This window comes from Rhinoraja longicauda, chromosome 30 (genome assembly GCF_053455715.1).
Source record: "Rhinoraja longicauda isolate Sanriku21f chromosome 30, sRhiLon1.1, whole genome shotgun sequence".
NCBI classification, from domain to species: domain Eukaryota; kingdom Metazoa; phylum Chordata; class Chondrichthyes; order Rajiformes; family Arhynchobatidae; genus Rhinoraja; species Rhinoraja longicauda.
The window spans coordinates 26,891,147-26,914,837 of record NC_135982.1 but is presented as its reverse complement, the minus strand read 5'-3'; the positions used below and the strand labels follow the sequence as shown (position 1 = coordinate 26,914,837).

At 50.1% G+C, this 23,691-nt stretch overlaps 1 protein-coding gene across 1 annotated transcript in view; it reads left to right on the top strand.

The window, feature by feature from the left end:
• clcnk (chloride channel K) overlaps positions 1 to 23,691 on the top strand; it is a 49,779-nt gene that overhangs the window by 1,447 nt on the left and 24,641 nt on the right. The window contains exons 2-6 of the mRNA XM_078425050.1: positions 4,434 to 4,562; positions 8,389 to 8,517; positions 14,112 to 14,251; positions 18,427 to 18,504; positions 21,711 to 21,789. Coding sequence (XP_078281176.1) covers positions 4,434 to 4,562; positions 8,389 to 8,517; positions 14,112 to 14,251; positions 18,427 to 18,504; positions 21,711 to 21,789 — 555 coding nt within the window. The remainder of the gene's footprint in view (positions 1 to 4,433; positions 4,563 to 8,388; positions 8,518 to 14,111; positions 14,252 to 18,426; positions 18,505 to 21,710; positions 21,790 to 23,691) is intronic.

Sequence of the window (23,691 nt, the reverse complement as noted above, 5' to 3'; positions counted from 1 at the left end):
TCGTGGCGCCAGGGACCCGGGTTCAATCCTGACCGCGGGCGCCACCTGTGTGGAGTTTTGAGCCTTGTCCCCGTGACCTCCGGATGCTCCGGATTCCTCCCAAGTCCCAAAGATTGAGCGGGTTTGTGGGTTAATTGACCCTCTGCAAATTGCCGCTGGTGTGCAGGGAGTGGATGTTGAGCTGGGACAACGTAGAACTAGTGTGAACTAGTGATCGCTGGTCGGCGTGGACTCGGCTGGAGAGCCTGTATCCACACTGAATCTCTAAAGTAAAATTCATACGTAATCAGAGAAGAATTAGGCCATTCGGCCCATCAAGTCTACTCCGCCATTCATTCAAGGCTGATCTATCTCCCTCTCAACCCCATTCTCCTGCCTTCTCCCCATAAACCCCTGACACCCACGCTGATCAAGAATCTATCTATCTCCGCCTTCAAAATATCCACTGACTTGGCCTCCACAGCCGTCTGTGTAAACTAAACTCCCGTGTGAGTAATATTATTCTAAGTAGGGAAAGTACCGAACTGTTGGACGGAGGAGAGTGATCAAAATTAAACATCCAAGCACATAGAGTGAGATTCCCACAGTGCGGCACGGTGCAACTTGAACCCACTGGGCGGCACGGTGGCACAGCGGTAGAATTGCTGCCTTGCAGCAAATGCAGCGCCGGAGACCCGGGTTCCATCCCGACTACGGGCGCTGTCTGTACGGAGTTTGCACGTTCTCCCCATGACCTGCGTGGGTTTTCTCTGGGATCTCCGGTTTCCTCCCACACTCCAAAGACGTGCAGGTTTGTAGGTTAATTGGCTTTGGTATGAATGTATAATTGTCCCTGGTGTGTGTGTGTGGGATAGAGTTAGTGTGTGGGGATCGCTGGGCGGCACGGACTCAATAGACAATAGGTGCAGGAGTAGGCCATTCGGCCCCTAGAGCCAGCACCACCATTCAATGTGATCATGGCTGATCATTCTCAATCAGTACCCTGTTCCTGCCTTCTCCCCATACCCCCTGACTCAGCTATCATTAAGAGCTCTATCCAGCTCTCTTGAAAGCCCCCAGAGAATGATCATGCCTGATCATCGAAATCACTACCCCATTCCTACTTTCTCCCCCATTATCCCTTGATTCCGTTAGCCTGAAGACCAAAATCTAACTCTCTCTTGAAAACATCCAGTGAATTGGCCTCCACTGCCTTCTGTGGCAGAGAATTTCACAGATTCACAACTCTCTGGGCGAAATTATTTTTTCCTCATCTCAGTCCTAAATGGCCGACCCTTTATTCTTAAACTGTGTGACCCCTGGTTCCGGAGATTCGACACACAATTTAGGCTGAAATCCGTCGAGCGATTTAGGTCGGGCCTGACGAAAGCGTTGAGTGGTTTGCGATCAGCAACGCCAGACTCGGTGGGCTGAAGGGCCTGTTTCTGTATCTCTAAACTAAAGTAAACTAAACTAAACAATGGACTGAAACACCAGCTTTCCAGGTCTAATATTAGAAGCTACGTTACTGAAGCCTGACGAGTTGCATTCCTGAGATTACATTTCCATGATTGCAGTATCACCAGACGCAGGCTCTGCTGTTGAACAGTGTGCGTCTTTGCTCAGCTTTTTGCCCACAGCTTCCAATTTCACTCTGTTTTCAAAGGACTGTTATACAACAATTTTAGTTTAGAGATACAGCGCAGAAACAGGCCCCTTCAGCCCACCGGGTCCGCGCCGACCAGCGATCCCCGCGCACTAACGCTATCCTGCACACACACCTGGGACACTTTTTTAAAACATTTATACCAAGCCAATTAACCTTCAAACCTGCACGTCTTTGGAGTGTGGGAGGAAACCGAAGATCTCGGAGAAAACCCACGCAGGTCACGGGGAGAACGTACAAACTCCGTACAGACGGCGCCCGTAGTCGGGATGGAACCCGGGTCTCCGGCACTGCATTCGCTGTAAGGCAGCAACTCTACTGCTGTGCCACCGTGCCGCACAATTTTAATTGTCTTTCACTTTGTGCGACGCGAGAGCGGGTTTAGATTCTACGGCGGTCACTGATTTTATATTTTGTTGGGCTTGGTTTGTTATGAGTTACGGTGGGAAAAGTACGGACTGTAGGGTCAGATTGGAAGTAGTCCCCACACAGCCCAGAAACATCACACAAACCAACCTCCCCTCCATTGACTCCATCCACACCTCACGCTGCCTCGGCAAGGCCAGCAGCATCATCAAGGACCAGTCTCACCCCGGCCACTCCCTCTTCTCCCCTCTCCCATCGGTCAAGGGGTACAGAAGTGTGAACGCGCACACCTCCAGATTCAGGGAGAGTTTCTTCCCGGCTGTTATCAGGCGACCGAACCATCCTACCACAACTAGAGATTGGGTTCTGACCTCCCATTTACCCCCAGTGGAGACCCTTGGACTATTTTTAATTGGACTTTACTGGATTTGCACTAAACGTTATTCCCTTTCTCCTGTATCTATACACTGTGGACGGCTCGATTGTAATCATGTTTTGTCCTTCCGCTGACTGGATAACATTAAACAAAAGCTTTTCACTGTACCTCAGTGCACGTGACAATAAACTACAATAAACTAAACTAAAGATTGGCACACAAAGCTGGAGTAACTCAGCGGGTCAGACAGCATCTCTGGGGAAATGGAATAGGTGACGTTTCTTCAAACTCCAAACAGTCTTGACCCGAAACGTCACCTACTCTTTTTCTCCAGAGATTCTGCCTGTCCCACTGAGTTACCCAGCTCTTTGTGTTTATCTTTGGTTTAAACCAGCGTCTGCATTTCCTTACTAGACGAAACGAAACGAAATGAGACTAGACTAAACTAAACTAAACCAAACTAAACTAAACTAAACCAAACCAAACCAAACCAAACCAAACCAAACCAAACCAAACCAAACCAAACCAAACCAAACCAAACCAAACCAAACCAAACCAAACCAAACCAAACCAAACCAAACCAAACCAAACCAAACCAAACCAAACCAAACCAAACCAAACCAAACCAAACCAAACCAAACCAAACCAAACCAAACCAAACCAAACCAAACCAAACCAAACTAAACTAAACTAAACTAAACTAAACTAAACCAAACCAAATTAAACTAAACTAAACTAGCAGTCTCAGATCGTACACGTTAATGCGGAGGTTTTCTGAGGAGACCCAGAGCATTTCTTCACAGCTGTGAGATTAGAGTGGGCAGTGAAGGAGAGAGAGAGAGAGAGAGAGAGAGAGAGAGAGAGAGAGAGAGAGAGAGAGAGAGAGAGAGAGAGAGAGAGAGAGAGAGAGAGAGAGAGAGAGAGAGAGAGAGAGAGAGAGAGAGAGAGAGAGAGAGAGAGAGAGAGAGAGAGGGGGCACTTGTGCGTGATTGCCAATGCTAAAGAGCAGGTGAGATTCGGCCTTGGGTTGTAAATGCCTCTGCCTTGACAATCGTACGGCCTGCAGTGGAACTGAATGTGTTGAAGGTGCCGGGGAGAAGCTTCGTGGTCACAGACCAGTCCGTTTGACCTTGGAGCTGGGGAACGTTCCAGAAAAAACAAAGAGCAGGACGGAATTAGCAACCACTTGGACAGGCGTGGATTGACGAAGGAAAGGCAGCCTGGGTTTGTTAAAGGCAACTCAACGCGAGCTACTGTGATGGAGTTGTTTGGTGGGGTGGCAAGAGAGGGCAGTGGACCTGACGTGTAGGGGAGAAAACTGCAGGTGTTGGTTAAATCGGAGATGGACACAGAGTGCTGGAGTAACTCAGCGGGTCAGGCAGCATCTCGGGAGAGAAGGAATGGGTGACGATGAAGGGTCGACCCAAAACTATCCCATCCCTTCTCTCCAGAGATGCTGCCTGACCCGCTGAGTTACTCCAGCATTGTGTGTCCACTGCCGTGTACCTGGACTTCCAACGGATATTTGACCAAGTGCCACGTAATGGGCTTGTCACGGAGAATGGACCAATTAATTTAGTTTAGTTCAGTGTTGGGATCCTTCTCTTGACTCAACGTGTCTGAGTCTGAAGAAGAGTCCCGACTCAAAATACCACCCAGCGTTCTTCTCCAGAGACGCTGCCTGACCCATTGAGTAACTCCAGCGCTTTGTGTCTATCTTCGGTATGAACCAGCATCTGCAGTTCCTTCCTGCACAAATTACTCCAGGGTTTGGAGCCTGAAGGTTGGTGGGGCACGCTGAAGATGGGGCACACTGAATGATGGTGCTGGCTCGAAGGGCCGAATGGCCTCCTCCTGCACCTATTGTCTATTGTCTATTGTGCACCTGTTGGCTTTGATGGTCGCTATTCCTTTTTGGATGATGAATGGCCAGAGTACCCTGTCCTTGGCAATGGTTTCCCAATTTTCGATGTCTGTCGTGACTCTGTGATGACAATCCTATCCATTTTACTGAAGCGTTTCCCTGCGTTGCCTTGTGTGTTGCAGCATGTTGGCATTTGGTCAAGCGCCAACTGTCCCGGGTGGGGGACGACTGGTATTTCCTCTTCATCCTTGGCGTACTGATGGCGCTGATCAGCTTTGCAATGGACTTCACCGTGGTCAAGCTTTTCAGAGGTAAGCAACGACGGAATTCTGATCCGACTTGTTTTATTGTTCCTTTTCTAAAAGATCAGTTTCTGGATAGAGTCATAGTCACACAGTGTGGAAACAGGCCCTTCAGCCCAACGTGCCCACACCGGCCAACATGTCCCATCTACACTCATCCCACCTGCCCGCGATTGGCCCATATCCCTCTAAACCTGTCCTATCCATGTACCTGTCCAAATGTTGGGACAGTCCCAGCCTCAACTACCTCCTCTGGCAGCTCGTTCCATACACCCACCACCCTCTGTGTGAAAAAGTTACCTCTCAGATTCCTATTAAATCTTTTCTCCTTCACCTTAAGCCTGTAGTCCTCGATTCACCTACTCTGGGCAAGAGACTCTGTACGTCTACCCGATCTATTCCCCTCATGATTTTGTACACCTCCATAAGATCTCCCCTCATCCTCCTGCGCTCCAAGGAGTAGAGTCCCAGCCTGCTCAACCACTCCCTACAGCTCAGACCCTCGAGTCCTGGCAATGTCCTCGTAAATCTTCTCTGTACCCTTTCCTGCTTGACAACATCCTTCCTATAACACGGTGCCCAGAACCGTAAGACACTACTCTAAATGTGGCCTCACCAACGTCCTGTACAACTACAACATGACCCCTCAACTTCTATACTCAAGTTGTCTAGGTGTCAAGGACAAGGAAGAAGCTAAGAGAAAACACAGGAGGATGAGGGGTGGGTTTGTCTAGGAAGGAACTGCAGACGCCGGTTTACACCGAAGACAGACGCAAAGTGCTGGAGTAACTCAGCAGTTCAGGCAGCATCTCTGAATTCCTTCTCTCCAGAGAGGCTGCCTGTCTCGCTGAGTTACTCCAGCATTTTGTGTCTATCTTCGGTGATCTTATCGAGGTATACTAAATCATGAGAGGAATAGATCGGGTAAAAATGCACACAGTCTTTTGCCCAGAGTAAGGGAATCGGGAACCAAAGGACAAAGGTTTAAGATGCGGGGGAAAGATTTAATAGGAACCTGAGGGGTAACTTTGTTTACACAAAGGGTAGTAGTTGTTTGGAACGAGCTGCCAGACAAGGTAGTTGAGGCAGGGACTACCACAATGTCTTAAGGAGCTACAAGATGACATCCTGCCCCTTATACTCAATGCACCGACTTATAGTGTATCACCACTCACTCTTCTAAACTCAAGCAAGTCTAGACCCAATGTGTTTTCATGGGACAAGTCCATCATCCCAGGGTGTATGTTTGTACCTTTTAGCAGAACTCGGGCGGCACGGTGGCGCAGCGGTAGAGTTGCTGCCTCACAGCGCCAGAGACCCGGGTTCGATCCTGACTATGGGTGCTGTCAATAGACAATAGACGATAGGTGCAGGAGGAGGCCATTCGGCCCTTCGAACCAGCACCGCCATTCAATGTGATCATGGCTGATCATTCTCAATCAGTACCCCGTTCCTGCCTTCTCCCCATACCCCCTGACTCCGCTATCCTTAAGAGCTCTATCCAGCTCTCTCTTGAATGCATTCAGAGAATTGGCCTCCACTGTCTGTACGGAGTTTGCACGTTCTCCTCGTGACCTGCGTGGGTTTTCTCCAAGATCAGCTTCTTCCCGCACTCCAAAGACGTGCAGGTTTGTAGGTGAATTGGCTTGGTATAAATGTAAAATTGAGCCTAGTGTGTGTGTAGGGTAGTGTTAGTGTGTGTGGATCACTGGACAGCACGGACCCGGTGGGCCGAAGGGCCTGTTTCTGCCCTGTATCTCTAAACCAAACTAAACTAAATTCAAACAACATAATTGAACTGACCTCAATGAATGCATGTTGGGTAAATATTCAAGACTTGTGTTCCATTTTCCACCATTACTTTCTGCCCTTGTCCTGTCCTTGAACCTTTGAACATTAATAGTTCACCAGCATTTCTTCCAAGTACAGCAGATACTTGTGCATTCCACCAGGCCGTCCGGGCAGTTGACTTTTATGCATCCATTTGAAGTGCGAGATTAATGGGGAATTAGTGATCCGAGCCAGAGGTTATTTCTCTCAGCTACTGATTTTAAAAACAGCCCATTAACATCCACAGCAGGCACAGAAAACAGCTTGGTTAGTGGAGCGTTACTGAGCAAACATGCGATTTGAACTTGTAATCTTAACCAAACCCCTGCACCACCCTGGCCACGCTCTCTCTTCACTCCTGCCATCGTGAAGAAGATGTCTGAAAACATGACCACCAGGTTCAAGAATAGCTTAGAGCTATAAGTAAGGTTGCCAACTGTCCCGTATTAGCCGGGACATCCCGTATATTGAGCTAAATTGGTTTGTCCCGTACGGGACCGCCCTTGTCCCGTATTAGGCCCGGGGGCCGCTGTAGGCCCTGACACTGTAGGCCCGGACACTGTAGGCCCAGACACTGTAGGCCACGACACTGTAGGCCCAGACACTGTAGGCCCGGACACTGTAGGCCCAGACGACGTAGGCCCTGACACTGTAGGCCCAGGGGCTGCTGTAGGCCTGGGGGTTGGTGTAGGCCCGGACACTGTAGGCCCGGACACTTTAGCCCATGACACTGTAGGCACTGACTCTGTAAGCCCGGACACTGTAGGCCCGGACACTGTAGGCCTGGGGGCCTCTGTAGGCCTGTACACTATAGGCCCGGAGGTCCGGGCACCGTCTGACGGAGGTTGCGTAGCAACCCGCCTCCCGGCCCCGGCGGCCGCCATTGGTGGAGCGGGAGCACGTGCCCACTAGCTGAAGAGGTCACGTGGGGCACGGGGCGGTGACGTCACCTTTTGTCCCTTATTTGGGAGTGAGGAAGTTGGTAACCCCTATCTTGAACACCACACAACACTAACCTCAACTATGAACTATGAACTACCTTTGTTTGCACAGACTTTGGGCATTTTTGACAATGCTATTGGGGTTTATTAATTGTGTTTTGTGCATTATATTTCATCGATGGATATTGTGTTCACAGGCCTATTAAGCTGCAGCAAGTACATTTTTCATCGTTTCGTTGTCGGTTCATATGGCAGTCAAACACTTTAGTTTACAGAGACAGTGTGGAAAAAGGCCCTTCGGCCCAGCATGTCCGTGCCGACTAGCGATCATCCTGTAGACTAATGCGGTCTGACACGCTGTGCGCAATTTACAATGTTTACCAAAGCCAATTAACCTACAAACCTGCAGGTCTTTGAAATGTGGGGGGAAAGCGGAGCACCATGTTGTTAGGAAAGATGTTGTCAAGCTGGAAAGGTTTACAGAGAAGATTCACAAGGATGTTGCCAGGACTCGAGGAATAGATCGGATACACGCACAGTCTCTTGCCCAGAGTAGGGGAATCGAGGACCAGAGGACATGGGTTTAAGGCGAAGGGAAAAAGATTTAATAGGAATCTGAGGGGTGACTTTTTCACACAGAGGGTGGTGGGTGTATGGAACGAGCTGCCAGAGGAGGAAGATGAGGTTGGGACAATCACAACGTGTAAGAAACAGTTAGACAGGTACATGGACAGGGCAGGTTTGGAGGGATATGGGCCAAACGCGGGCAGGTGGGACTAGTGTAGATGGGGAATGTTGGACAGTGAGGGCAAGTTGGGCCGAAGGGCCTGTTTCCGTGCTGTATCACTCTGTGACCCGGAGAAAACCCACGCGGTCGCGGGGAGAACGTGCAAACTCCGTACAGAATGCACCGCGCAGGCGGTCAGGATGGAACCCGGGCCTGTGGCGCCGTGAGGCAGCAGCACTACCCACTGACTCCTGACTCGACTCTTGGGCTCTCGAATCTCAAGTGGTACGTTGCTTTGTTCTTGAGTTGACTGGTGGCGCGACTTGTGTCTCTGCAGCTCACCGGTGGCTCTACGAGAAGCTGGACGGGAACGGCCTGCTCCAGTACATGTCCTGGATCGTGTACGCGGTCACATTGACCACCTTCTCCACCGGCTTTTCCCAGTGTGTGTCACCACAGTCAGGAGGTCAGTCACAAGGGCAGAAGGAATCGCAACAGATTGAGGCCATTCGGCCCATCAAGTCCACTCCGCCATTCAATCACGGCTGATCTATCTCTCCCTCCTAACCCCATTCTCCTGCCTTCTCCCCGTAACCCCCTGACACCTGCAGACAGTTCATGTATAATCGCAGAGACACACTCAATCTGCCTCGCTCTGATAGTTTAGTCTAGTTTAGTTTAGAGATACATAGAAACATGGAAAACATAGCAAATAGATGCAGGACGAGGCCATTTGGCCCTTCGAGCCAGCACCGCCATTCATTGCGATCATGGCTGATCATCCACAATCAGTAACCCGTGCCTGCCTTCTCCCCATATCCCTTGATTCCACTAGCCCCTAGAGCTCTATCTAACTCTCTTTTAAATTCATCCAGTGAATTGGCCTCCACTGCCCTCTGTGGCAGAGAATTCCACAAATACAGCGCGGAAACAGGCCCTTTGGCCCACCGAGTCCACACTGACCAGCGATCCCCGCACATTAACACTATCCTACACACACACACACTAGGAACAATTTACATTTATACCAAGCCAATTAATCTACAAACCCGCACGCCTTTGGAGTGTGGGAGGAAAACCGGAGATCTCGGAGAAAACCCGCGCAGGTCAGGGGGGGGAACGTACAAACTCCGTACAGACAGCGCCCGTAGTCGGGATCGTCGCTGATACTGTGAGACACGCCACTAAACCCAGCTGCCCACTCTTGTCTTCTGCAAAGACAGTTCCCATGTGAAGTGGAGGTTGAAACGCACAGTCACACAGGCTGACATTTTGTAATCCCACCCACAAATTCCACACGGTTTCAGAGCGTCGAGCGGCTGAGAAAACTGGAGTGGTGATCCGCTGACAAGCATGTACACTAATTAGCTGGGCTGTTCTGAGAAGTAGTTCCGATGTTACTGCCTTCAGTGTACTTGTGAACAATTCACATAACACCTGGGCTTTAGGAACTAAGAGACGAGGCGTGTCATAAGGGGCGGCTCGGTGGCACAGCGGGTAGTGCCGATGCCTCACAGCGCCAGAGATCCAGGTTCGATCCTGACTACGGGCACTGTCTGTACGGAGTTGGAGTTTAGTTTATTGTCACGTGTACCGAGGTACAGTGAAAAGCTGCGTGCTAACCAGTCAGCGGAAAGACAAGATATGATTACAATCGAGCCGTCCACAGTGTACTGATACATGATAAGGGAATAACATTTAGCGCAAGGTAAAGGCCAGTAAAGGCCGATCCAGGATAGTCTGAGGGTCTCCAGTGAGGGAGATGGTAGCTCAGGACAGCTCTCCGGTTGTGGGAGGATGGTTCAGATGCCTGACAACAGCTGGGAAGAAACTGTTAGTTTAGAAGGATGAGGGGGGGACCTCATTGAAACTTACCGAATAGTGAGCGGCCTGGATAGAGTGGAAGTGGAGAGGATGTTTCCACTAGTTGGAGAGTCTTGGACCAGAGGGCACGGCCTCAGAATAAAAGTATGTTCCTTTAGGAAGGAGATGAGGAGGAATTTCTTTAGTCAGAGGGTGGTGAATCTGTGGAATTCTTTGCCACAGAAGGCTGTGGAGGCCAAGTTGATGGATATTTTTAAGGCAAAGGTTCTTGATTAGTGCGGGTGTCAGGGGTTATGGGGAGAAGGTGGGAGAATGGGATTGAGAGGGAGAGATAGATCAGCCATGATTGAATGGTGGAGTAGACTTGATGGGCCGAATGGCCTAATTCTACTCCTATCACTTCTGAGCTAATGAACATATATCACAGAAACATAGAAAATAGGTGCAGGAGGAGGCCATTTGGCCCTTTGAGCCAACATCGCCATTCATTGTGATCATGGCTGATCATCCACAATCAGTAACCCGTGCCTGCCTTCTCCCCATATCCTTTGATCCCACTAGCCCCTAGAGCTCTATCTAGCTCTCTTTTAAATTCATCCAGTGAATTGGCCTCCACTGCCCTCTGTGGCAGAGAGTTCCACAAATCCACAACTCTCTGGGTAAAAAAAAGTTTTTTCAATCCTCAGTTTTAAATGGCCTCCCCTTTATTCTTAGACTGTGTGGCCCCTGGTTCTGGACTCCCCCAACATTGGGAACATTTTTCCTGCATCTAGCTCGTCCAGTCCTTTCGATCGGACAATTACCGCTGTCTTTTCCAAGATGGGCTGCCTGGACACTGAGAACATGCCCATTTGATCGGCGTCAGTGCAGATTCGGAACTGGAAAGTCAGGCGGGTCAAAGCTGTTTGAATCTTTTGGAAAGATGTCTGATCCATTACTCAGTGGAACATTTATTTCGATGAGTCTCCAGAAGGCATTCGATGAGGTGCCTCACGAGAGATTAAATAGTGACCACTGACGATCATGGAAATATTGGCTCAGAAGCTGGCGGTCCACCAGGAAGCAATGAAGACTCTGAATCTGATAGAAACACATGAAATCCTTAATGGATTGGATAGGCTAGATGCAGGGAAAATGTTCCCCATGTTGGGGGAGTCCAGAACCAGGCGTCGGTGTTTAAGTATAAGGGGTCGGCCATTTAGGACCGAGATGAGGAAAAACTTTGAGGAAGGACATTCTTGCCATTGAGGGAGTGCAGCGTAGGTTCACCAGGTTAATTCCCGGGACAGCGGGACTGACCTATGATGAAAGAATGGGTCGACTGGGCTTTTATTCGCTGGAATTTAGAAGGATGAGAGAGGATCTTATAGAAACATGTAAAATTCTTAGAGGGTTGGACAGGCTAGATGCAGGAAAAATGTTCCCCATGTTGGGGGAGTCCAGAACCAGGGGTCGCAGTTTAAGAATAAGGGGTCGGCCACTTAGGACTGAGGTGAGGAAAAACTTTTTCACCCAGAGAGTTGTGAATCTTTGGAATTCTCTGCCACAGAAGGCAGTGGCGGCCAATTCACTGGATGTTTTCAAGAGAGAGTTAGATTTAGCTCGTAGGGCTAATGGAATCAAGGGATATGGGGTGAAAGCAGGAACAGGGTACTGATTTTGGATGATCAGCCATCCAATTAGTACAGAGAAGGTTCACCAGATTGATCCCTGGGATGGCAGGACTTTCATACGAAGAAAGACTGGATAGACTAGGCTTGTACTCGCTGGAATTTAGAAGACTGAGGGGGGATCTTATTGAAACATATAAAATTCTTAAGGGGTTGGAGAGGCTAGATGCGGGAAGATTGTTCCCGATGTTGGGGAAGTCCAGAACCAGGGGTCACAGCTTAAGGATAAGGGGGAAGTCTTTTAGGACCGAGATGAGAAAACATTTCTTCACACAGAGAGTGGTGAGTCTGTGGAATTCTCTGCCACAGAAGGTAGTTGAGGCCAGTTCATTGGCTATATTCAAGAGGAAGTTAGATGTGGCCCTTGTGGCTAAAGGGATCAGGGGGTATGGAGAGAAGGCAGGTACAGGTTACTGAGCTGGATGATCAGCCATGATCATATTGAATGGTGGTGCTGGCTCGAAGGGCCGAATGGCCTCCTCCTGCACCTATTTTTCTTTGTTTCTAAATACCTGTACTAGGGCAACAACTAATGAACAGACACAAAGTGCTGGAGCAACCCAGCGGGTCAGGCAGCACCTCTGGAGGGAAGGAACGGTCGAGACCCTCCTTCTGACTGAGAGTCAGGGGAGAGGGAGTCTAGAGATATGGAGGGGCACGGCGTGAAAACGACAGATCAAAGCAGACGATGGTCAAGGAACTGTAGAATTGATCATTGTTAGCTGAGGGCAACGAGGTGGACAATGAGTAGAATTGATCAGGAGGACAGCGAAACTAGTCGGAGAACTAGGGTGGGGGAGGGACGGAGAGAGAGGGTCACTTGAAGTTAGAGAAGTCAATATTCAAACCGAAGATAGACGCAAAGTGCTGGAGCAACTCAGCGGGACAGGCAGGGTCTCTGGAGAGACGGGATGGGTGACGTTTCGGGTCGAGACCCTTCTTCAGACTGAATTGAATTGAATTGAATTGAATACATTTTATTGGCCAAGTATGTGCACACACAAGGAATGTGCCTCGGTGCTCCGCTCGCAAGTAACATCACGGCCGTACAGTAAACAATTAAGAATAAAGCATAAAACATTGAAACATTAAGAATAAGTCATTATGAAAACGTATGTCTTCTCACTATTCACACTGCTGGGTTGTAGGCTGTGTGATAACTGATGGCCAGCCAGTAGTTCCGTTTAAAGCTGAGGTATGTGTTGGCCATTGATACCTGGGACATGGTTGGGAGACAGAGCAGTCACCATCTCACTGGTCAGGATGAGGGATGGAATAATCACCTCAGATTCCCCCATTTCTTTGAACCCAACTCCCTCTTGTGTCCAACTGATTTAACACAGGCAGATACAAAATGCTGGAGCAACTCAGCGCGGGACAGGCAGCATCTCCGGAGAGAAGGAATGGGTGACGTTTCGGGTCGAGGCCCTTCTTCAGAAGCGCCCGTTCCTTCTCTCCAGAGATGCTGCCTGACCCGCTGAGTTACTCCAGCATTTTGCGATACCTTCGATCCCTACCCAGCATCTGCAGTTATTTTCCTAACACAGGCAGACACAAGGTTCTGGAGTAACTCAGCGGGACAGGCAGCATCTCTGGAGAGAAGGAATGGGCGACGTTTCGGGTCGAGACCCCTCTTCAGAGACCCGAAACGTCACCCATTCCTTCTCTCCAGAGATGCTGCCTGAGCCGCTGAGTTACTCCAGCATTTTGAGTCTATCTCCGGTGTAAACCAGCATCTGCAGTTCCTTCCTGCACAAGATGTAGGTATCACAGGGCCGTTCGCAAGACCAGAAGCAGTCCAAGACCATTGCAGAGAGGAGCCCAGTCTATTGCACGGGCCAGTCTCCCTGAGTTGGGCCGAAGGACCGGTTTCCACGCTGTTTCACTCTATGACTCCATCTGCAGACGGACTAGGGTCGCCAACCGTTCCGCGTTAGCCGGGACATCCCGTATTTTGGGCTACATTAGTTTGCCTCGTGCGGGACCACCCTTTAGTAGGGTTGCCAACTTCCTCACTCCCAATAAGGGACAAAGGGCGACGTCACCGCCCCGCGCCCCACGCGACCTCACCCAGCCAGCGGCCACGTGCTCCCGCTCCACCAATGGCTTCTGCCATTGGTGGAGCGGGAGCACGTGGCCGCTGGCTGGGTGAGGTTGCGTGGGGGGGCGGTGACATCGCCCTTTGTCCCGTATTCAAAATGGTGGCACGGTGGTGCAACGGTAGAGTTGCTGCCTTACAGCGAATGTCAGCGCCGGAGACACGGGTTCGATCCCGACTATGGGCGCCGTCTGTACGGAGTTTGTACGTTCTCCCCGTGACCCGCGTGGGTTTTCTCCGAGATCTTCGGTTTCCTCCCACACTCCAAAGACGTGCGGGTATGTAGGTTAATTGGCTGGGCAAATGTGTGTAAAAAAACATTTAAAAATTGTCCCTCGTGTGTGTGGGATAGTGTTAGTGCGCGGGGATCGCTGGGCGGCGCGGGCTCGGTGGGCCGAAGGGCCGGTTTCCGCGCTATATCTCTAAATCTAAATCTAAATCTAAGACGGACACCGATCTCGCCTCTAGGTTCCGGCATTCCTGAGCTGAAGACCATCCTGACCGGAGTGCTGCTGGAGGAATACCTCACCATGAAGACCTTTGCGGCCAAGGTGGTGGGCCTGACCTGCTCCCTGGCTGCCGGCAGCACCATCTTCCTGGGGAAAGTGGTAAGCGTTATAATAATGATACATGCCTTCATTCGTCGCACACCGGGGGACATTTTTACAGTGTTACGGCAGCAAAGTGGATAGCAAGAGAGCATTCATCATTATAAATAAATAAAAGCAAAGACAAGGATGAATTGTATTCCTGTAGCTGTTACTGTTGACTCGTCTGGTGGGAGCAGTGCTGGTTGTGCAGTCTCACGGCAGCGGGAAGGAAGGGCCTCCTATAATCTCTCCTCCACGCACTTGGAGCGACGGAGTCTGTCACTGAAGGAGCTACTCATGTGCAGTGACAGTGTCCTGCATGGGGTGGGAGTCGTTGTCCAGCAGCGATAGGCGATAGACAATAGGTGCAGGAGGAGGCCATTCGGCCCTTCCAGCCAGCACCGCCATTCAATGTGATCATGGCTGATCATTCTCAATCAGTACCCCGTTCCTGCCTTCTCCCCATACCCCCTGACTCCGCTATCCTTAAGAGCTCTATCCAGCTCTCTCTTGAATGCATTCAGAGAACTGGCCACCACTGCCTTCTGAGGCAGAGAATTCCACAGATTTACAACTCTCTGACTGAAAAGGTTTTTCCTCATCTCCGTTCTAAATGGCCTACCCCTTATTCTTAAACTGTGGCCCCTTGTTCTGGACTCCCCCAACATTGGAAACATGTTCCCTGCCTCTAATGTGTCCAATCCCTTAATAATCTTATATGTTTCGATAAGATCCCCTCTCATCCTTCTAAATTCCAGTGTATACAAGCCTAGTCGCTCCAGTCTTTCAACATATGACAGTCCCGCCATTCCGGGAATTAACCTAGTAAACCAACACTGCACGCCCTCAATAGCAAGAATATCCTTCCTCAAATTTGGAGACCAAAACTGCACACAGTACTCCAGGTGCGGTCTCACTGGGGCGCTGTACAAATGCAGAAGGACCTCTTTGCTCCTATACTCAACTCCTCTTGTTATGAAGGCCAACATTCCATTGGCTTTCTTCACTGCCTGCTGTACCTGCATGCTTCCTTTCAGTGACTGATGCACTAGGACACCCAGATCACGTCTACGTCCCCTTTTCCTAACTTGACACCATTCAGATAATAATCTGCCTTCCTATTCTTAGCACCAAAGTGGATAACCTCACATTTATCCACATTAAACTGCATCTGCCATGCATCCGCCCACTCACACAACCTGTCCAAGTCACCCTGCAACCTCATAGCATCTTCCCTCACAGCTCACACTGCCACCCAGCTTTGTGTCATCTGCAAATTTGCTAATGGTGCTTTTAATCCCTTCATCCAAGTCATCCATGTTAGCTTTGCCATCATCCTCCTCTGTCCCACCGCCTGCACTGAGTCGAGGGGGACAACCCCAGGACAGAGCTGGCCTTCCCGACCAGCTCGCCCAGTCTCTTCCCCTCCTTTTTTTTTGTTATATCAAAAAATACTTTATTCCAGTAATAAATATTTACAAAAACATTTTCTTTTCAGAAACTCCCTCCGACATTCCCGGAGGTTACACATTCAATGCAGATATTTATTAGCCAAATTAACGCAGTATCCCTTATTTGGAGGGTCGTCTCCACAACACCCTGCCCCCCATGTCCAGCGGTGGAAGGACCCTAGACTGTGGTCCTCCCCCACAGGGCCTTGGCGTTGGCTGCACCAAGCTTCAGTGCGTCCCTCAGCACGTACTCCTGCAGTCTGCAGCGGGCCCAGTCAGCAACATACCCCGACGGACAGCTCGCTCCGCTGGGAGGTCAACAAAGCTCGGGCAGACCAAAGAGCGTCTTTCACCGAGTTGATGACCTTCCAGCAGCACTCGATGTCAGTCTCCGAATGCATCCCTGGGAACAGTCCATAGATCACAGGGTCCTCTGTGACGGAGCTGCTCAGAATAAATTGTGACAGGGACCCCTGCAGACCTCTCCAGACTCTCTTGGCAAATCCACACTCTGTGACGAGGTGGGCAACCGTCTCCTCTCCATCCGCTAAGATGCTGCTGCTCCAGCAGACCACTCCATACAAGATGGCCGATGCAACCACCGTGTTGTAGAAGGCCCCTCACTCCTGTTCCGTGCTGGGGAACGGCAGGTGGAAGTGCAGGCCATCGGGGGAGATGAGGACCAGCGGGCCGGAGATAAAGTCAGGACCAACCCGGCGACGTGAAGGCGATGGACTGGTGACGGTCCGGGACGGGACCCTTCTTCAGAAGCAAAACGTCGCCTGTTCATTCCCTCCACAGACGCTGCCTGACACATGCACGCACGACAAGTGAAGTTTCTATTTGTTTGTGCTTCTTTTTCCAGCTGATTTTTCCTCCTCTTGGATTCTCGTTGCTCCAATGACCTCTCTCTCCTCAGTCTGAAGAAGGGTCTCGACCCGAAACGTCACCCATTCCTTCTCTCCCGAGATGCTGCCTGTCCCGCTGAGTAACTCCGGCATTTTGTGATACCTTCAATTTGTACCGGCATCTGCAGTTATTTTCCTACACCCCTCCCTCTCCTCTGTTATTCCGAAAGGTGAGCGGCCTGGATAGGGTGGATGTGGAGAGGATGTTTCCACTAGTGGGAGAGTCTAGGACTAGAGGGCACAGCCTCAGAATTAAAGGAGGTTCTTTTAGGGAGGGTAGGAATAAGGTCACAAGGGATAGGAGCAGGATTAGGCCATTCGGCCCATCAGGTCTGCTCTGAATTGAATTGAATTGAATTGAATTGAATAAGTTTTATTGGCCAAGTATGTACACATACAAGGAATGTGCCTTGGTGCTCCGCTCACAAGTAACAACACAAACATACAATAAACAATTAAGAATAAAGCATAAAACATTAAAACATTCAGAAGAAAACATTATAGTTCAAACATGCGAAGAATGAAATAAAATACCAAAGCAAAAGGAGACTTTTGGTTGTTGAGTCCACCATTCAACCACGGCTGATCTCTCTCTCCCTCTCAACCCCATTCTCCTGCCTTCTCCCCATAACCTCTGACACCCGCACTAATCAAGAATCTATCAATCTCTGGCATAAAAATACCCACTGACTTGTGGCCTCCGCAACCATCTGTGGCAAAGAATTGTACAGATTCACCACCCTCTGACTGAAGAAATTCCTCCTCATCTCCTTCCTAAAGGAACGTCCTTTAATTCTGAGGCTGTGCCCTCTACAATACAATACAATACAATATATCTTTATTGTCATTGTACAGGGGTACAACGAGATTGGGAATGCGCCTCCCATATGATGCAATAAATTAATTAGCTAGTCAGTATTAATTTAAACAACCCAATGAAACAAATTGTAACAGTTTTAAAACAGAATAAAGTGCAAGTAGATCTGTGCCGGTTCACTGTGCGATGTGACCATCCGGCTCAGCAGGACCGGTTCATAGCAGCTATGGCCCTGGGGATGAAGCTGTTCCTGAGTCTGGAGGTGCGGGCGTAGAAGGCCTTGTATCGTCTGCCCGATGGTAGAAGTTCGAACAGACTGTTGCAGGGGTGTGAAGAGTCTTTGTGGATGCTGGTGGCTTTTCTGAGGCATTGTGTGTTGTAGATGCCCTCCAAGCCTGGTAGCTGTGTTCCTATTTGGTATGACTGACTAGAGAGGGGGTCATTAGAGCAACGAAGATCCAAGAGGAGGAAAAATCAGCTGGAAAAAGAAGCAAAAGCAAATAGAAACTTCACTTGTTGTGTGTGCATGTGTCAGGCAGCGTCTGTGGAGGGAATGAACAGGCAATGTTTTGCTTCTGAAGAAGGGTCCCGACCCAGACCGTCACCAGTCCATCGCCTTCACACTGTGAGCAGATATTGGGCCCCACATCTGAGGGAGGACGTGCCGGCTCTGGAGAGGGTCCAGAGGAGGTTTGCGAGAACGATCCCAGGGATGAGTGGGCTAATGTAAGACGAGCGTTTGTCGGCACTGGGCCTGTACTCGCTGGAGTTTAGAGAGTTGAGGGGGGACCTCGTTGCAACTCGTCGAGGTGAAGCAATCGGTGGCTCCTGAATCTCACAATGGATATTTCGTTTTTTTTAAATCCCCTACGAGATGCTGGAAAACTAAAATAGAAAAATAAGGCAGAATCTGCAAAGGCCCAGCAGGTCAGGCAGCGGGTGTGGAGGGGGAGCCAGAGTTCCCAGCCCTCAACCCACTGAGTGCTTTAGACTAAGTGTGACATTTCTCACCTACAGGGGCCCTTTGTCCACATCTCCAGCATGATCGCCACCTACCTTGGAGGGATTCGAACTACAGTCACCAGGGATTATGAGGTAGGAGGAGGGGGGGGGGGGGTCAAGTCAAGTCAAGTCACGTCCAGTTTATTTGTCACATACATATATACAAGATGTGCAGTGAAATGAAAGTGGCCACGCCTGCGGATTGTGCTAAACTACAAAACACAATAGAACAAAAATTATTAACACAAAAAATAAATTAATACAGTAAATTAAATGAGTCCCTGGTGATATGAGAGTTAACAGTCCTGATGGCCTGTGGGAAGAAACTCCGTCTCATCCTCTCTGTTTTCACAGCGTGACAGCGGAGGCGTTTGCCTGACCGTAGCAGCTGGAACAGTCCGTTGTTGGGGTGGTAGGGGTCCCCCATAATGTTGCTGGCTCTGGATCTGCACCTCCTGATGTATAGGTCCTGCAGGGGGGCGAGTGTAGTTCCCATGGTGCGTTCAGCCGAAAGCACTACTCTCCGCAGAGCCTTCCTGTCCCGGGCAGAGCTGTTCCCAAACCAGATTGTGATGTTCCCGGCAAGATGCTTTCTACAGCCCCAGAGTAGAGGCACTGAAGGATCCTCAGAGAGACTCTGAATTTCCTCAACTGTCTGAGGTGGTAAAGGCGCTGCCTTGCCTTACTCACCAGTGCGGCAATGTGTGTTGTCCGTGTCAGATCCTCTGTTACATGTTACATGTATGGATCATTAAACTACAGTACATACTCTCACTGGTTCTCTGATTTAGTGAGCGGGCAAAGTGGGGAAGTCTAACTTTGTGCATCAGATAGACGTAAAACCCATGGACATTAACAATGGAGGACCTGGGGAGTGGGATAGTGTGGAACATTGTCGGCGCCCTTTAGGTGGCGACTCTTGGCATACCTTGGGCATGCAAAACAAAGAATCTCACTGTGACCTGTAACACGTGACAATAAAGTGAGGTGTTCCTCAACTCCCGGTGGGGTTCCGTTCTGAGAAACCCATCGGAAACGGAAAGTATCGTAGGTCGAGATGCATTGAAAACGCGCGATCACGTGGCCGGAAGCGAGCGGCGGCTCGCTACGGGTCACTGCCGTCTGCACCGTCGCACAGTCGAACTATCGCAAGTCGAAGCATCGTAACCTGTGGAGTCCCTGTATTCATTCATTCATCATTCATTCATTTATTCATTAATTTATTCATTCATCATTTATTCATTAATTTATTCATTAATTTATTCATTCATTCATTTATTCATTCATTTATTCATTCATTAATTTATTCATTCATTCATTTATTCATTCATTTATTCATTCATTCATTCATTCATTCATTCATTCGGTGGGGTAACAAATAACGTACAAAAATCACTCGTGGCAAAGGACTGTCGATCTCTGAGGGAGACGGTGGTGCAGCGGGTAGAGCCGCTGCCTCACAGTGCCGCAGACCCGGGTTCGATCCCGACCTCGGCTGCTGTCTGTGTGGAGTTTGCACGTTCTCCCTGCGACCTCGTGGGTTTTCTCCGGGTGCTCCGGTTTCCTCCCGCATCCCAAAGACGTGCGGGTTTGCAGGTTAATGGGCCCTCTTGTAAACAGGCCTCTAGTGTGTAGGGAGGGGATGGGAAAGTGGGATCATGGGGAACTGGTGTGAGCGGGTGACCGCTGGTGCCAAGGTAAGCTAATCTCCCCTGCCTGCACGTGATCCATATCCCCCCACTCCCTGCCCATCCACACGCCCATCCAAACATCTCATAAACGCCACTATCGTATTTGCCTCCACCGCCACCCCTGGCAGCGCGTTCCAGGCCCCCACCTGTGTAAAAAAATGCCCCACACGTCTCCTTTGAACCTTGCCCCTCTCACCTTAAAGCTGTGTCCTCTAGTCGTTCATATCTCCCATTCCTGGGAAAAAGGTTCTGACTGTCTACCCTATCAATGCCTCTCTTCATTTTGTATAACTCTATCAGGTTTCCCTCTCAACCTTTTTACATTCCACAGAAAACAATCCAGGTCTGGGCAGCCTCTCCCTGTGGCTAACGTACGCCCAATCTGGGCATCTTTCCAGTGAACCTCCCCAGCTCCATCTCCAAGTCGCCACACCCTTCCCATGATGCCTTTGCTGTGCCTGCATGGAACTGCGAACGGGCGGACTCACGATACATTTGCTCTGCCTCTGATCGAAGCCCAGTCCAGCAAGTGCTTTGAGATTAGTTTATTGTCACGTGTACCGAGGTACAGTGAAAAGCATTTGTTGCGCGCTAACCAGTCAGCGGAAAGACAATACATGATTACAATCGAGTCGTCCACAGTGGACAGATACAGGATACAGGGAATAACGTTTAGTGCGAGGGAAAGCCAGTAAAGTCCGATCAAAGATAGTCCGAGGGTCACCAATTTGAGGTAGATAGTAGTTCATCACTGCTCTCTAGTTGTGGTAGGATGGTTCAGTTGCCTGATAACAGCCGGGAAGAAACTGTCCCTGAATCTGGAGGTGTGCGTTTTCACACTTCTGTACCTCTTGCCCGATGGGAGAGGGTAGAAGAGGGAATGACCGGGGTGAGACTGGTCCTTGATGATGCTGCTGGCCTTGCTGATAGACAATAGACAATAGACAATAGGTGCAGGAGGAGGCCATTCGGCCCTTCGAGCCAGCACCGCCATTCAATGTGATCATGGCTGATCATTCTCAATCAGTACCCCGTTCCTGCCTTCTCCCCATATCCCCTGACTCCGCTATCCTTAAGAGCTCTATCCAGCTCTCTCTTGAATGCATTCAGAGAATTGGCCTCCACTGCCTTCTGAGGCAGAGAATTCAACAGATTCACAACTCTCTGACTGAAAAAGTTTTTCCTCATCTCTGTTCTAAATGGCCTACCCCTTATTCTTAAACTGTGGCCCCTTGTTCTGGACTCCCCCAACATTGGGAACATGTTTCCTGCCTCTAACGTGTCCAACCCCTTAATGATTTTATATGTTTCGATAAGATCCCCTCTCGTCCTTCTAAATTCCAGGTGAGCGTGAGGCGTAGATGGAGTCGGTGGATGGGAGGTTGGTTTGTTTGTGCGTGCGTGATGGTCTGGGCTGCTGGCCTTGCCGAGGCAGCGTGAGGTGTGGATGGAGTCGGTGGAAGGGAGGTTGGTTTGTTTGTGCGTGCGTGATGGTCTGGGCTGCTGGCCTTGCCGAGGCAGCGTGAGGTGTGGATGGAGTCGGTGGAAGGGAGGTTGGTTTGTGCGATGGTCTGGGCTGCGTCCACGATGTGTTTTCCTTCCCCGCAGAACAAGAGCAAGCGCTACGAGATGCTGGTGGCGGCCGCGGCGGTGGGCGTGGCCAGTTGTTTCGGCGCCCCCATCAGCGGTGAGTAGCCGGCCCGGTGAGAGCTGGCGGTAACCAGAGGCGATTCCCACTCACGGTGGAGGCAAGGTGGGCAGTATTCCAGCAGCAATGACGGCCACAGCACAAAGGAGGCCAACTCTTAGAGTCTGAAGACGGGTGTCGACCCGAAACGTCCCCGTTCCTTCTCTCCAGAGATGCTGCCTGTCCCGCTGAGTTACTCCAGCATTAGTGTCTTTCTTTGGCTTAAACCAACATCTGCAGTTCCTTCCGACATAGTTTGCTTTTACGTAGAGATACAGCGTGGAAACAGGCCCTGTGGCCCCCCCGAGCCCGCACCGACCAGAGAACGCCCCGTAAACTAGCACCATCCTACACACACAAGGGACAATTTTACTGGTGCCAATTAACCTACAGACCCGCACGTCTTTGGAGTGTGGGAGGAAACCGAAGATCTCGGAGAAAACCCACGCAGGTCACGGGGAGAACGTACAAACTCCTTACAGTGCAGCACCCGTAGTCAGGATCGAACCAAGGAATCTGGCGCTATGAGGCAGCAACTCTACCGCTGCACCACCCTAGGTACAGAGTGGCAAAATATAGTTTAGATGGAGATCATTCAAATTAGGGCGGTGCGGTGGCGCAGCGGTAGAGTTGCTGCCTCATAGCGCCAGAGACCCGGGTGCGGGTGCTGTCTGTACGGAGTTTGTACGTTCTCCCCGTGACCTGCGTGGGTTTTCTCCGGGCGCTCTGGTTTCCTCCCACACTCCAAAGACGTGCGGGTTTGTAGGTTAATTGTCTTTGGTGAAAATAAATGGTGAATTGTCCCGAGTGTGTGTACGACAGTGCTAGAGTGTGTGTACCACAGTGCTAGAGTGTGTGTACGACAGTGCTAGAGTGTGTGTACGACAGTGCTAGAGTGTGTGTACCACAGTGCTAGAGTGTGTGAACGACAGTGCTAGAGTGTGTGTACGACAGTGCTAGAGTGTGTGTACGACAGTGCTAGAGTGTGTGTACCACAGTGCTAGAGTGTGTGTACCACAGTGCTAGAGTGTGTGTACGACAGTGCTAGAGTGTGTGTACCACAGTGCTAGAGTGTGTGAACGACAGTGCTAGAGTGTGTGTACGACAGTGCTAGAGTGTGTGTACGACAGTGCTAGAGTGTGTGTACGACAGTGCTAGAGTGTGTGTACCACAGTGCTAGAGTGTGTGTACGACAGTGCTAGAGTGTGTGTACCACAGTGCTAGAGTGTGTGTACGACAGTGCTAGAGTGTGTGTACGACAGTGCTAGAGTGTGTGTACCACAGTGCTAGAGTGTGTGTACGACAGTGCTAGAGTGTGTGTACCACAGTGCTAGAGTGTGTGTACCACAGTGCTAGAGTGTGTGTACGACAGTGCTAGAGTGTGTGTACCACAGTGCTAGAGTGTGTGTACGACAGTGCTAGAGTGTGTGTACCACAGTGCTAGAGTGTGTGTACCACAGTGCTAGAGTGTGTGTACGACAGTGCTAGAGTGCGGGGATCGCTGGTCGGCCGGCCGATGGGGCCTGGTCTCCGCGCTGTATCTCTAAACTAAACTAAATTACTTTAATTTCATGTTCCATGCATCTTGTTGTGTTTCATGACTTTTGGCTGGCCAATTTCCCTCCTGGGATAAATAAGGTTCTATCGTATCGTATCATAGAAACATAGAAACATAGAAAATAGGTGCAGGAGTAGGCCATTCGGCCCTTCGAGCCTGTACGCACCGCCATTCAATATGATCATGGCTGATCATCCAACTCAGTATCCCGTACCTGCCTTCTCTCCATACCCCCTGATCCCTTTAGCCACAAGGGCCACATCTAACTCCCTCTTACATATAGCCAATGAACTGGCCTCAACTACCTTCTGTGGCAGAGAATTCCACAGACTCACCACTCTCTG